At 42.9% G+C, this 14,012-nt stretch overlaps 1 protein-coding gene across 1 annotated transcript in view; it reads right to left on the minus strand.

Moving 5' to 3' along the window:
- Positions 1-14,012, minus strand: part of rspo3 (R-spondin 3) — a 117,108-nt gene that overhangs the window by 80,091 nt on the left and 23,005 nt on the right. The window contains exons 3-4 of the mRNA XM_041187773.1: positions 12,046-12,195; positions 2,362-2,559 (exon numbers count right to left, since the gene is read on the minus strand). Coding sequence (XP_041043707.1) covers positions 2,362-2,559; positions 12,046-12,195 — 348 coding nt within the window. The remainder of the gene's footprint in view (positions 1-2,361; positions 2,560-12,045; positions 12,196-14,012) is intronic.

The following is a 14,012-nucleotide window of genomic DNA, read 5'->3' on the forward strand; positions in this document are numbered from 1 at the left end:
GTATTCCTTAGGCCTTACCACTGCTTCACCTATTATATGGATTTAGCACTGGGTGAAAAAAAAAAGTATGATTAAACTGTTCTGAATCAATTCCATTCTGATTATGAACTAGAAACACTGGGTTCACTGATTGATTCTTATATTACAGTAGTATAAAATATGGATTCTTATATTATGCATTTGATTCCGAAAATCCCAATTTTTTTCTCTCTTTCCTTGAACTTATACATTCGGCACACACCATATACATGATCAGACTTCCTTCATTTGTATTGAAGACATTAACTATAGTTATAAGTTAGGAATTCCCTCCCTTTGCCATCTTGGGTAGCTTTCATTTTTGTGACTTCAGCGCAAGATGTGGTTTAATATGGTTTTCTTCAAAATTAGCCCAGGCAGCCACACTTTAATGCAAATAACATAACCTCAGGTATAATTCCAGTGACTGAGATCTGTACAGACTCTAACATTACACTACAGGTGAGTTATAATGTCATTCTGCTTTCTGCAGCAAAATCTACTTAAAATTGACATATTTTCAGATTAATTTAATCTGAAATTAACAACCTCACCAATAAATAAGATGTAAAATCAAACGAGGTAATGTGGCAAGTTGATCTTTCTTCACTGCCATTTTTTCCCATTTTAATTGCAACTTACTCATTTGAGCCTGAAATTGATCTGTGACAAGTAGAATGTCCTATTTTAATTTTGAAACCCAGATAGTTGTTTGAAGAAAGATCGAATGAAAATTTAAGACAGATTGTGGGCAATTTTAAACTGATTCGAACCCACCCCCACACAACCTTGGGTTTTGGGCTGTGGCTGTCTGGAGAGGCGGGTCAGTGATTATAATATTTAAATGAGGCTCTGCCCCTCAGGTTTTGAGATTTAACTCTAGCGACTGTGGGCTTGGGTTTCCTGGGGGTCTGGAAACACAACAGCTAATGTGAGGCTGGAGCTGTCAGATTTAGCATGCACTTTCCCAGCATTGCTGGTGGTGTAGAGGGAGCAGGAGTACTTCCAAAGACCCCTCAAGCAAACCTTCTGCTGTGATCTTTCCAACTCCACAATCTATCCGTTCCCATAATCTCTCCCTCTCTTCAATCTCTGCCTCCCTGCGATCCCTCCCTTGCCACGATCACTCCCTCTCCATGATTGCTACCATCTCCCAAGGACAACACCTCAGTCTCTCCCTCCTCATGATCTCTCCCTCCTTGCGGTCTCTCCCTCTCCATAAATATTAGGACCGGAAATGTAATTATACTTGGCTGTGTTGACCAAACTTGCATCAGGTATTTTGGTTAGGATCAAAATAACATAAAGCCCCATAATATTTTCAAATATGCAAATAAGGAGTATAATACCTGTTTCAGGTCCCTGCCTTGAAATTGGGCAGCCTTGATTTCTGCTGGCATTGGGCCCACTGATCAATATAATCAAGTCTACATGCAGCATAACCAGAGTCCTGGAGATCGGCACCAAAAAAATATGTATTTAACAATGCTTATCTGAATGTGGAGCTTGGTCCCCTCTCTAACAGCTCACCCATCCTCCTTTCAGACCTAACTGAGAGCTTCTGCCAATGAAGCAATGGCGCAAAATTCAAATTCTATTAGCTGGCGAGCTGCTTGTCTTATGTAAATGAGGCCAACATTGGGTGTGGCTCAGATCTACCTGTTCTGGCAAAGGGATCGCCTGCCAGTTTCTAGGCCATTAGTTTACAAAAAAATGTTTCCAAATCTTGTGACACCAAAGATTCAAGTCAGGTAACAATGTATTTTCTGCTTGGAAGTATAGTTGGCAGTTAATTGATTTTGCACTGATTCCCACGTTATCTGAATAAAGCTTACAAATTTTGTTATGGTCATTCAAAGGAACATGACACAAGTAGGCTGCTGTTACTAAACAGTTTGCTCCCAGTGCATAAGTATAACATGTGCTATTGATTGCTGGTAGCTGGTAATTTATTGATTACTTTTTACAGTTACTTCAGGTCTTGTTCAGGTCACTTCAACAGGATTCCTACTTTGCGTAACGTTGCACGTGTTTGCCACAAGCCTGAGATTATGGTTTTTCATCAGCAAAAGTACAGAAAACATTGCAATTAAATATTAAAGTGTAATAATTTACAAATCATTCAATTGACAAAGTGGACAGTTACTTTTCTAGTTAAGTATTAGTTAGTGCAGTATACAGTCCTGACAATAATAACTGGTAACAGTTTTGGTACCATGCATGGTAGACTCAGTTATTTGAGGCACTTGTTATTCTAATATTATAAGAGTATGGTGTTAGTTCTTTTGGTGGCCCACTATCCCTCCTTGGGAGTCAGGCTGACCCTTGCAGAGATTCTCTTACCTTTTTCACCTGTTGGGCATCGTTTTTTCTGCACAGTACATTTTCTTGACTCAGTGATTTTTGGACAGGGATTGCCATGTGCTGAAGGAAACTGCACAATGTCTCGTTTCCTAGTCTCACTGCCTCTCCGGAAACCACATGTCTTCCCTCGCTTTGTGCAGGGACTCCACGCGCTCCACTCGCTTACTTCACAGTGCACTGTAAATGGATAAGCAAAGTTGTTCAGGATCATTTTATTTCACTTTTCTCAATTAACTTTTCCCCCCTCCTCTCCTGCAGGTGCTAATTTATGCTGTGTTGGGGCTTTATATATAACAGATGATTTCTGTCCTAAACCATATATGAGCCTAAATGTCAAGTGTAAATCGACTGTTCAACTGAAAATCCAGTTGTTCTGTGTTGGTGTACTTTTATCAGAAGTGGCCAAATAATGACAAGAAGCAGGGTCCCTGCCAACCTTCCCCCACCATACCAGGTTCATTGAATTGAATTGTAATGCCCTTACTGCCAACTCAATATGAAATAATCCAACTTGGCTTAGACCAGGAATTAAATATTCTTGGTATGTAGAGTTCAGTTTGGCATTAAATGCTAAATTTACCAGCTGCATTATTAGGGGACACCTTTGAGACCATCTGATTTTCACTTCTAATTGTACTTTAATGTGAACAAGGATGAGTTATAATTTCGCCATTTATTGATGGCTGTTGAACTTTACAAAGAACAGGTTGATACTGACCAAAATTTTGCAAGTGTAGAGGCAATGGCTTTAAAAGTTTAATTCTGGACAAAAGTTATTTTTCTTTGGTGAGGTACAAAATTATGAATTAGCTGCCAGTCTTGGCTCACAAGCTGCCTTCTCAGTCCTAAAATGTTGGTCAGGAATTTCCTTGGGGCTGCTCCTACTCCTTCACCATAACTTCATCAGAAGTAAGGCATAAACCCCATTCACATGTGTAAAGTTATAATGGAGCAGCTCTGAGGAAATTCTAGAGCTTCCTCTGAATCTAACTTTGACTTTTGGGATAAACTTTAAAGTTTTCTTTCTCCAAGGGCTAGAATTAAAATAAGTTTGAACAATCTCACTGAAGTTCCTAAGGAGTGAAAAGTCCACAGCACAATTCCCTCCCCACCCCCCCTCCCCCGGACACCTACTTCCCGTCCCCACCTCACCACTGCCCACCCTACCCCACTAATTATACTACAGCATCTTACTTTAGGATTTCTGACTAAGCCACCTTCAAGGACAATTGATGCAAAATGTTAAAAATGGTATTATTCAGTTAAACTTGGCTCTTGGTGAAATGGTGGTGAGGTAAACAATGAAAGGCAGTTTAACAATCTGGTGATAGTTCATCATACTTAACGCTGCAGCGATAATCCTATTCATTCTAACTTAGTGCGGTCATTAGGTTTGCATGGGGGATTGAACTCTTGGTTGGGTGGGGTAGGATAGTCTATGTGACTGAATGCTGACACTAAAATCGGGCTGACTTGAAAAAAGCAGGAGGTTTCAAGGAGAAGAGGTCCTGCTGTTTCCTCCACAGCCCTGGACTGAAGGGCAAAATTAATTTTCTTACCATCAGTAGTTGTACAGCAAGCAAGATAATTCCAAAAATACGAATCTACCAACAGCATGGTGAGTCCATTATTTTGTTTAGGAATGGAAAGTGAAGTTAGTTTTGATTGTAACTTAAACCCTGTATATCCATGTGCTGTGATACAAAGTTGCATAACAATCAACATGGCCTTGTCCCACCAAACGGTTGTTCAGTTTGCCTTTGCAGAGATTGAGAAAGTACACATGCAAAAGACCAAGGGCGGAATTTTCCCGTCCTGCCGGCAGTGGGTTTTGTGGCAGGTGCAAGTAAAGAATCATCGACAAAAAGTCACAAATCCACTGTCATAAAAACAGGTCGCACTTCTCCCGATGGTGTGTTTATGGCAGGTCAGTTATCCTGCCGATTTGTGGTTATTCCACCGACTCGTGATTATCCCGCCGACTCGGGATTACCCCGCCGACTCGTGATTATCCTGCCAACTCGGGATTATCCCATCGAATTGTGATTATCCCGCTGACTCGGGATTATCCTGCCGACTCGTGATTATCTCGCCGAGTCATGGTTATCCCGCTGACTCGTGATTATCTCACCAACTCGTGGTTATCCCGCCGACGCGTGGTTATCCCGCTGACTCATGGTTATCCTGCCGATTCATGGTTATCTCACTGGCTCATGGTTATTCCACCGACTCGTGATTATCTCACCGACTCCTGATTATCTCGCCGACTCGTAGTTATTCCGCCAACTCGTGGTTATCCCACCAACTCGTGGTTATCCCACCAACTCGTGATTATCCCGCTGACTTGTGATTATCTTGCCGATTTGTGATTATCCTGCTGACTTGCGGTTATCCCGCCGATTCATGGCACGAACACCGTTTGCATTCATTAGCATGTCATGAATGCTCATTACAACAGCTGCTCGCCGGAATCTCATCAGGCCTTCCAATCTTGCAAGAAAGAAATTACGTTGGCCTCAAACCCATTTGAAAAGGGGTGGCATGCACAAAGCGGACCTCAGTTCACTGGTGACTTAGAGATGAGTGGAGTATACATAGCCTTCCTGCCATAGCGCTGCGCTGGTCTTGTTGCGATGAACGTCACACTACTGGGGCTGTATGGTTGGTCTGCTCCTACTCTTTGCCTACATTGTCCCAAGCAACACCACTGTGCTGGGGTACTCATGCAGGCCTCCACTTTCAGAAACTAGCATTTCAAGCAGGGGGGCTGTGAGGTGAGGGTGGGGTTCATGAACACGAGGTGGGCAATGGGGAGGGAAAGCTGTGGAATGGCAGTCAGGGGAAAGGGCAAACATGAGGTGGGCCTTTCTAGGGCTGCCCTCTAACCTCTTGTTGCTGCAGGAGTGAGCAGGACTTGCTTAGAAAGAAAGGAGGAAGATCTCCTTACGATGAAAGCCACTGAAAGCAAATGGTTTCATTAGCACTGCTAAAGGGCTACTCAAAACTCAAAGGCTTCACATCACAGTCGCTGCATCTTAAGAGTAACACAAAGGAATGTAGAATTTGGGAATGCAGACAATAGTGAAGGAGGCACAGCTGTATCATATATGAAGGCCTGTCACGTGTTCACCAGATGTGACACTCCTAATGGGCCATAGGGGATCCACTCATTGACCATGAGCAACTGATTGGTCATTAATGTGCCAGATCAGAGATTGGAGCACAGAGCTAGGTTGGGTCATTCATTTCACTGAAACTTTAGCATCTCATGAAGGGCTCAAGATGTTCCATATCTGCGATGCCAGCTTGGTCACCTTGATGTGTGAGTTAGTGTCTCAGGGACAAGGTGGCATCAGCCACCATGCAAGTAGGTCAGGAGTAATTATGGATCCTCACAGTTTCTAAACGTGTCATCGTCTGAACTTCTCTTTCTTGCCCTGTGAATCATTAATGTCTTCAATGTTTCCTTTTGGAGAGAATGCAAAAGCAAATATGAATCCAGGGCTCAATGATGCCTTTGTCAGGGTCCTAATGCAATGCAGGAGGCAAAGAAGGGAGAGGTGACTCAGCACGCAGCTCCAGTAGGAGGGATATGGTCAAGCGGAGCCACAGCATGAGCAGGAGGGTCAGGACGAGAGACCCAGAAACGGGGAGACTCATCAGACCTAGGGTTTATAGTCCAAGAGTATCCTATTTACAAATGAGTGAGAGGCAATGTGGTATACTTCTACGCTTGTCCTGAACTCTGGTACATCACATATGCCATATTCTTTGTGAAGACCTGACACTACGTGGAGTTGGACGGTATCCTCTACCAGTGGCTTTGAAGGTGATCGCTGCACTCAATTTCTTGCCCTCTGGTTCTTTCCAAAGATCAACAGGCGACCTGTGCGGCATCTCTCAGTCCGCAACACATCGATGTATAAAGGAGGTCACAGATGCCCTTTACAGGAAGGGCCATCGTTAAGTCAGGTTTGTTCTGGATGAAGATAACCAGGCTGCAAGATTCACTGGCTTCACTGCCATTTTCGGCTTCCCTAGAGTGCAGGGTGCAATAGATTGCACCCGTGTGGCTATACGAGCTCCATGGCAGCAGCCCCTAATCTTTATAAACCGCAAGGGCTATCATTCCGTCAATATATAACTGGTGTGTGATCACCAGAAACACATACTGTGCATTTGCACATGCTACCCTGGGAGTTGCCATGACTCCTAAATCCTGTGTCACTTCCAGGTGCCTGAGATTTTCGAGGGGGCATCATGTCTGCAGGGATGGCTGCATGGGGATAAGGGATACCCACTGAAACGTTGGCTGGTGGCACTGGAGGGTCGCCCTCAGAGTCGTTCTGAGGAGAGATACAATGCTGCTCACAGTTCCACGTGCTCCTTTATAGACCAGACCATAGGGCTTCTGAAGACACGTTTCAGATGCTTGGACTGCTCAGGTGGCTCACTCCAATACACTCCACATAGGGATTCCCACATCATCACAGTGTGTTGTGCCCTTCACATTCTGGCAATGCAAAGAGGTGAACCCCTGCCAGAGGATGAACTGGAGGAGGATGAGAGCTCATTGGAGGATGAAGATCAGGAGGCCCAGGAACCTCAGGAGGCTGCTGAGTGTCAGTATGAGTGCGATCACGTCATAGAGAATGGAAGACATGGGAGATGTGCCCATGATATGTTAATTGCTAACATGTTCCAGGAGCAGTGAAATTAAATGAGGGCTTATGGTCACATCTTTCCTAGCCCTCAGTGACATTCCCTTTCATCTCAGGGAATGTCCAACCACTTGCAGTGAGAACAAGTCCTGCTTTCACACTTGTGCATTCTGGCCTCATGAATCGCTAGACCATGATCTCTGCTTTAATCCACGGTGCCCTGTGAGTGAGCTCACTCTGGGAACTGAGAGTCTACTGGGAACAAGAGTGATGTGAGAGAAGACTTGAAGCCTTCACTGCTATCTAATGATGCAAACACTACTGCGACTGAGATGTGGACATGCCTAGGGATCTCCTCCTCCCGTGCATGTCTTTTCTTCTGCCACTACCACTGAGGAGATACAAATGCTGCTAGATTATCAATGCTGATGAGCTGTCCTCCCTCAATGGTGTTCCTTGAGGAAGATGGGTTAGAAACATTTTCATCATATATTTCTAATAAAGGTTTAAACACATCTCCCTTACATCATGCAAGGGTGTGGACACTGGTTCAACTGAGGTTGACATCAAAGGAATATGAATTACACAGTGGGACACTATCACTGAATGGGAGCATTCCAAAGTACAAAATCACAACACTTTCAGTTGACAGGAACATTCACATAACCATCAAATGTATTAACAAAAGCGCAATTTAGTTACATGTCTAGCACGCCCATGACCCAAAAGTGATAGCAATTTTTCTTAATTTCTCTAACTCTAGCACTAGGCCTGGCTGCAGCCCCGACATCTGCAGCAGATGTGGAGCAGCCTGTGGACTGCCACGTCCTGATGTCTGTGATGACCTTGGCAGACGTCCTGTGGTGGGCCGTGGCCTGGAGGGCCCGGGCCTGATAAGAGTCACCTGCTCAGAGGCAGAAGCGCCCTCAGCAGCCTGAGGAGCTGAAGTGGATGGGGTCACAGGTGGAGGGGGCTGTGAGCAGCTGCACATCCTTGAAGTGTCCTGAGAGGAGGCCCCTGGAGTGTTCGGCTGACACTTATCCTCCCTGTGGGTGCCAGAGCGCCTCACCCTGACTCCTGCAGGTGATGGCGCATCCGGAGGGAGGTCAAGGTGCCTGGTCCCCATGTCGCCTACACCTTGATGAGGCCATGGAGTGTAGGACTGAGCACAAATCTGGCAGGACCTGCTGGACCAAGATCTCCATGATGGTCACTTGCCATCCCATGGTGACCTTGAGGCCTCACATATTGGAGACATGACATCAGACAGAACATAGATGGACTCCTCCATCCTTCGGTCTAATCTGCTGAGTGACTGTTGAATTTCTGCCTGATGATTTGCTGCCTGTTTCTGCATCTCCAACATTGATTTGGTGGCCACTTCCACAGGCCCATCATCTGACTCAGACTTAGTGCGTTGCTGGTCCCCAGCAGCCCTCTGAGTGCTGGAGATCTGGGCTCCTGCCTTCAACTGCTGCGGGGGCATGTAAATGAGGTGTTTCCCAGAAAGTGAGCCCGAGCCTAATCTACATCTGTGCTCCACCAACATGTGTGTCTCTGAGCTTGTGGAGGGTGTGTGTGAGCAACATGATGGTTCTTCCAGAGTGTTCTCTTTGGATGAGGTCTGTGGGCTCACACTGGTGCTGGACTGGCTTGTGGGCCTCGATCTGCTGGTGTCCAGAAAATAGAAAATAGAGTTTCAGTTAATGAGCATGAGCTGGATAAGACTGCATGTGAGTCACTGTGATTGTCAGGATCTGAAGAAGTGATGGAGCTGTGATCCGCACTAGGTTGGTGGGAGAGGCCGATCTCCCCTTCCCCACAGGAGCGATTCCTGTCCTCCCCAGCCAGCTCAGCTGCAGCCTCCTCAAACTCAGTGAGGGCAATGATGGCAGCTGTCCCTTCCCCGGTCTGCGCCCTCTTGCGCCTGTTGTGTGCCAGTTTGGCTTGTATGAAGAAGTAAGAAAGGCAAGTGATGAGAAGGGATGGAGCGGAGGTTGGGTGAGATGCATGTCCCCTGTGTGTGGTGAGCCCTCCCCAGAAGGGCCAGAGGATGGAGTGTGAGCAACATGATAGATGGGATGGTGGTGATGTGAAGGTCTCGGTGAGAGAATGAGTGTTGATATGTGTCCCCCGCTAATGGTTGCATGAGATCCCTGAAGAGAGTAGCTATTTGAGCGCATGATGCCATAATCAGAGTTTGATATTGGAGGGAGTTGAAGGATGACTTATCCTGGCAGAGCGGATGTGATCATTCATCCTCTTCCAGCACTGGGTGGCATTTCGGGCAGGGTTGCCAGCCACACTGACCTGCTCCCCAATGCCCTCCCAGGCCAGAGAGGTGAGGCTGCTGTGCTTCCTGCAGCCATCTCTGGGATAGAGTTCATGTCTGTGCCTGCACCCCTCTGATCAAAGTGTGGAAGGCCTGGTGCGTGAAGCAGGGTGCTGTCTTCTTCTTCAGGCTCTCGGCCTTCCTCTTCTAGCTGCCAGACACTTCTGGTGGGCTGGAGAGTGAGATTGTGTGCTGGCCTTTAAATATGGTGCCTGGACCTTCAAACCCACCAGCTAATGGGGAGGCGAGCGAATCAGTTCTTGGCCTGTCAGGTGATTGAGACCAACACGTGTCTTTGCATAATTAATAAGCCTCCAAGCGCAGAATCAGGCACCAGTCCCACCATTCTGATCGACGGGGTGGGTGCTTCTGAAACTGCCTGCCACCGTGCTTGGTCTCATTTATGGAAAATTCTGCCCAAGAATATTGTCTCAGGGCAAAATGGCATATTATTGTTACACCCCAAATTGTGCTAATGCTTAAATAGACGTTGTGCAGTGTGAATCAACTCCCATAGAAATAAGATTTTCAGACTCCTTAGTGGAGCAACTAATGCCATTGAAACGTGGAATGATATCTATGACAGACATGAATTGTAACATAGGCGATATAGCTGGTGTGGATAATGATTTTTTCAGTGGCATAGAAGGCATTGCTTCTAATGTTAATATTGTTACAGTCGATTGAGGACCTTTATAGATCTTTCACATTGTTGTTACAAAGTATCCTTCAAACAGCTGGCCTTAGCATGTGCCAGAATTTTTACACATAGTCTTCAGCCGCTTCTGTAAAAGCCACACTTTGCGAATTGGTGGGTTAAGCATCCTATGGACACCAGTACAAAGAGAACTTTACTCTGCACATTGCACAGCTAGTACCCTTGATCCCAACACTGATTGTAAAAAGTAAAAAGTGTCGGGTCACTCTGTAAAAGCAAATCTCCATTTGATGTGCAATAAGCTCATCAAGAATGAATTTATACCTCACAACATTCAACTTGAGCACATAGGTGTTGGAAGTGTTATGTATGCATCTTGCACTACGTCTGCTGTATCTCATCTTGAGTGAACCTCATTTCATCAGGCACAATAATAGATCAGTTGTCAACGTCCACCTTGTGGGATAAAAAATGTAAAGAGAAAGAGTACCCTCCATTTTAGATTGGTGTAAATGATTTAAGCTTAAAGGAGGTTCTCAGAAAGTTCTAAGGGATGAATGAAGATAAAAAGACCAAAGTTAATGCAATCTTTCAGAATTATAAACCCTCTTTATTATGGTAACGAGTAACATTTTAGTTATAACACTATTAGTGAAGTAACATTTACTCCTACAATGTTTTATAATTGCAATAATGTAGGGTCTTTCAATTATATAACCATTTTCCTGCAGTATCATGACATCTTTCTGGACAGCCATTATATTTGTGTACCAAGATTAAAATATGTAACTATATTCCTCCTTAAAAGATTAAGTAGGTAATATTTCAACTGAAGAAAAGAATACTTTAAAATGTTAAGCATTAAAAAATTACCAAGGTATAAATATTCCAGAAACTAAAAGAAATGTGATTCCTATTTTTAAAAGTTAAGTATGTATTTTGGCATTAAAAGAATTTAATAGAAACAGCCTGTTTATTCTAATAGCACCAGATTCTGATGTTATCCAACACATAACTTGTGGTAGGTGTAACATGCTTGGGAGGAAAAAAGGTGACTGTGTCCCCCAAAGCTTTTCACCACTAAGATTTTCCTTCTGTCATTTCTGGATGTGTTGTAGTAATTGATAGAGATTGATTGCTATGATCAGTAAACAACTCCAGGTTTCATTGTATCATGTGACTATCAAGATGGTAGAACGTGAACTCAATGGATATAGGTCTTCTGTCATCTCACAATTCACATGTTCCATTGTCCCATACTCTGTTCTTTGTTTCTAATCCATTTTCTAGTTTGCTTTTAACCAGGCTTTTCCATGACTTTCTCATCCCCTCCCTCATCTGGATATATTTATCCCTTTTTGTTCCTTATGCATAATGAAGTCTACTATTTCATCAATATTTTCCTTTGCTGCTTTTTTTCTCATGTATTTTCTCTTTTTAATTCATTAATCAAAGGATGTGTCACAATTTGCAGCTCTCAGCATTGAAGGAAACTGCACATTGTCTCGCTTCCTTGACTCATAGCCTATCTGGACATCATCATCTGGACAGCCATTCTGCTGGTTATAAATGGTGCAAAATTGGAAAGGAGACTGCTTGTTCTTAAAATACTTTTAAATCTGAATATTCCTATCAATATTTGATCAATAACTCTGCATTCTATTGTGAGTGCAGAACAATTTGAGGTGCTATCTTTCAGATCAAATGTTAATCTGAGACTCCATCTGCCCTCTCAGGTGGATGTAATAGATGCTGACACTACTTTGGAGAAGAGCAGTGCAGTTACTCAGCACCCTGGCCAATATTTATCCCATATCTCCTTTACTGAAACAAATTGTCCAGTCACGATTGCATTACTCCTTGAGGAACCTTGCTGTATGCAAATTGGCTCGGCATTTCTTACAATAGTGATTACACTGGCTGCAAGGCATTTCAGGACATCTTGGGGCATGAAAATCACTATGTGCTGATCAGCCTTTTTCTTTGTGTTTAAGTTGAAGAAGTTCTCTTACCAACAGGAGTACACTCCATTGTCTGGTTATTTGGAATAAACTCGTCAGGGCAGATATCAAAGCATCTTCCTCTATGCAAGTAGAATCCTGGTTTGCACTTTGTACAGAAATTTTTATTGAAGCATGTATCACAGTTGTCAGCTCTGCATCCTGAAACAGATTAAAAAGCAGTTAAAACATGAGAGGTGGTAAGTAGACTTTCCTCTCTGTGCAATTAATTTGGTATAAAATTGAACACAGTATTACACAATCTAAACCTGATAGACAAGACAGGTAGGGGGGAAATCTATCTAATTTCATATAAACGGAACCTAACAAATTGCTTTAATGATGGTTGGAGTCAAACCAGTGAATGACCTGAAGGAATTTAATAGCATGTAAATGTGTAAAGATAGGATTTTATAGTGGCCACTGTGACAGAGCCTGCAGATGTAACGTGTGGTCTCTGCTTTCTTTACTGTGTGAAACATGTTTACTGGCAGCACATTTTAAGAGATCATTTTGTTCCAGCATTTCATAAAGGCTGCAGATAACAAATAGTACAACTGGCAATGCACTTTAAACATAAAACTTTAGAAATATACAAAATGACCACAAAGTACACAGTTTAGTGGAGTGAATTGGGTTTTAAATGAACAACCAGCAAGTTCCATCTTTTGGAACTTAACACTGCATATACGTGACATCTTTCTAGCAATGTCCTGAAATGGAGGAGTCTGGACTTCAGATATAAATTAATGGAATACAGAAGTGATAAACAGCACATTCAAGCCACATAAACTCTACAGCAAAATTGTACTTAACTTGGTTTATTCTTTAGTGTAACAGTGATATGGTTTACATAGAAATGGATCTACATTATGGCTCAATTATAAAATTCTCATCTTTCTGTTCAGATCCCTCCCCCTATGATCTAGTCCCTCCTGACATATGTGACCCCCTGTAGCTCTCCAAGATGTAACCTTCCAAAATCTCTTGCTCCTCCAATTCTGGCATCCTGTGCATTCCCAATTTTCATTGCATCATCATTGGTGGCTGTGCCTTCAGCTGCCGAGGCCCTAAGTTTTGGAATTCCCTTCCCAATTCTCTTTGCCTTTCCATCTCTCTCCTCCTTTACATCACTGCTTAAAATCTATTTCCTTGACCAAGCTTTTGGTTATCTGTCCTAATACCACTTGGCATGGCTCAGTATCAAATTTTGTCTGATAATGCTCCTGTGAAGTGCTTTGGGATGTTTTTACTATGTTAACGGTCCTCTATAAATACAAGTTATTGTTGTTGTACATAACAACATTACAATACAATCCTGACTAGGCTTTAGAAAAGTATTTAATTAGCTTTAAAATGCATAGGGGTGTCCTGAGGTCAGGAATGGCGTTATATAACCACATGTCTTCTGTTAGTCTAGGATAATATGATAACTCATGTATGCTTACAGAATGAGAAGTGGAACCATATTTTCTGGAATTAGATAATAAATTCATAAAATAACATCTGTCTCACTCACTGCCAAGAATTCTAAAGCTTCAAATCTTGAGACACAGTTGGGCAGAAGCTGAAGGCAAGAAGCAGAATTCAATACTTAAACTAACTGATTGAAATAGGGTGAAGTTAGCATTTAAAGTTATTTGTGTTCAATGATAAGCAATTTTCCTTTCTGTGTGGAGCTGATCACATGAGGCTTTGGTTTTGTTAGAAACAAAGCTATTTTCATTTCCAATTTTAACAGCACTATATAATATGTACAGATTGTAGAAAATCCTGATGATTAATTACAGATTATTTCTTGTTAATTTTATTAATCCTTCTGTTATTAAATAGTCACATAACATTAATCTTTTTTATTTAAAAACATACTGGGATTTGATCCCAAGGTTGTAGTCGAATCTTGGAGTTCACAATGTAATTATAAATTGTTTAGGTTTTTCTCTCACCATTAAAACTGCTACTTGAACTCCTATATTGCA

Source organism: Carcharodon carcharias, chromosome 5, assembly GCF_017639515.1.
Source record: "Carcharodon carcharias isolate sCarCar2 chromosome 5, sCarCar2.pri, whole genome shotgun sequence".
Classification (NCBI taxonomy): Eukaryota; Metazoa; Chordata; class Chondrichthyes; order Lamniformes; family Lamnidae; genus Carcharodon; species Carcharodon carcharias.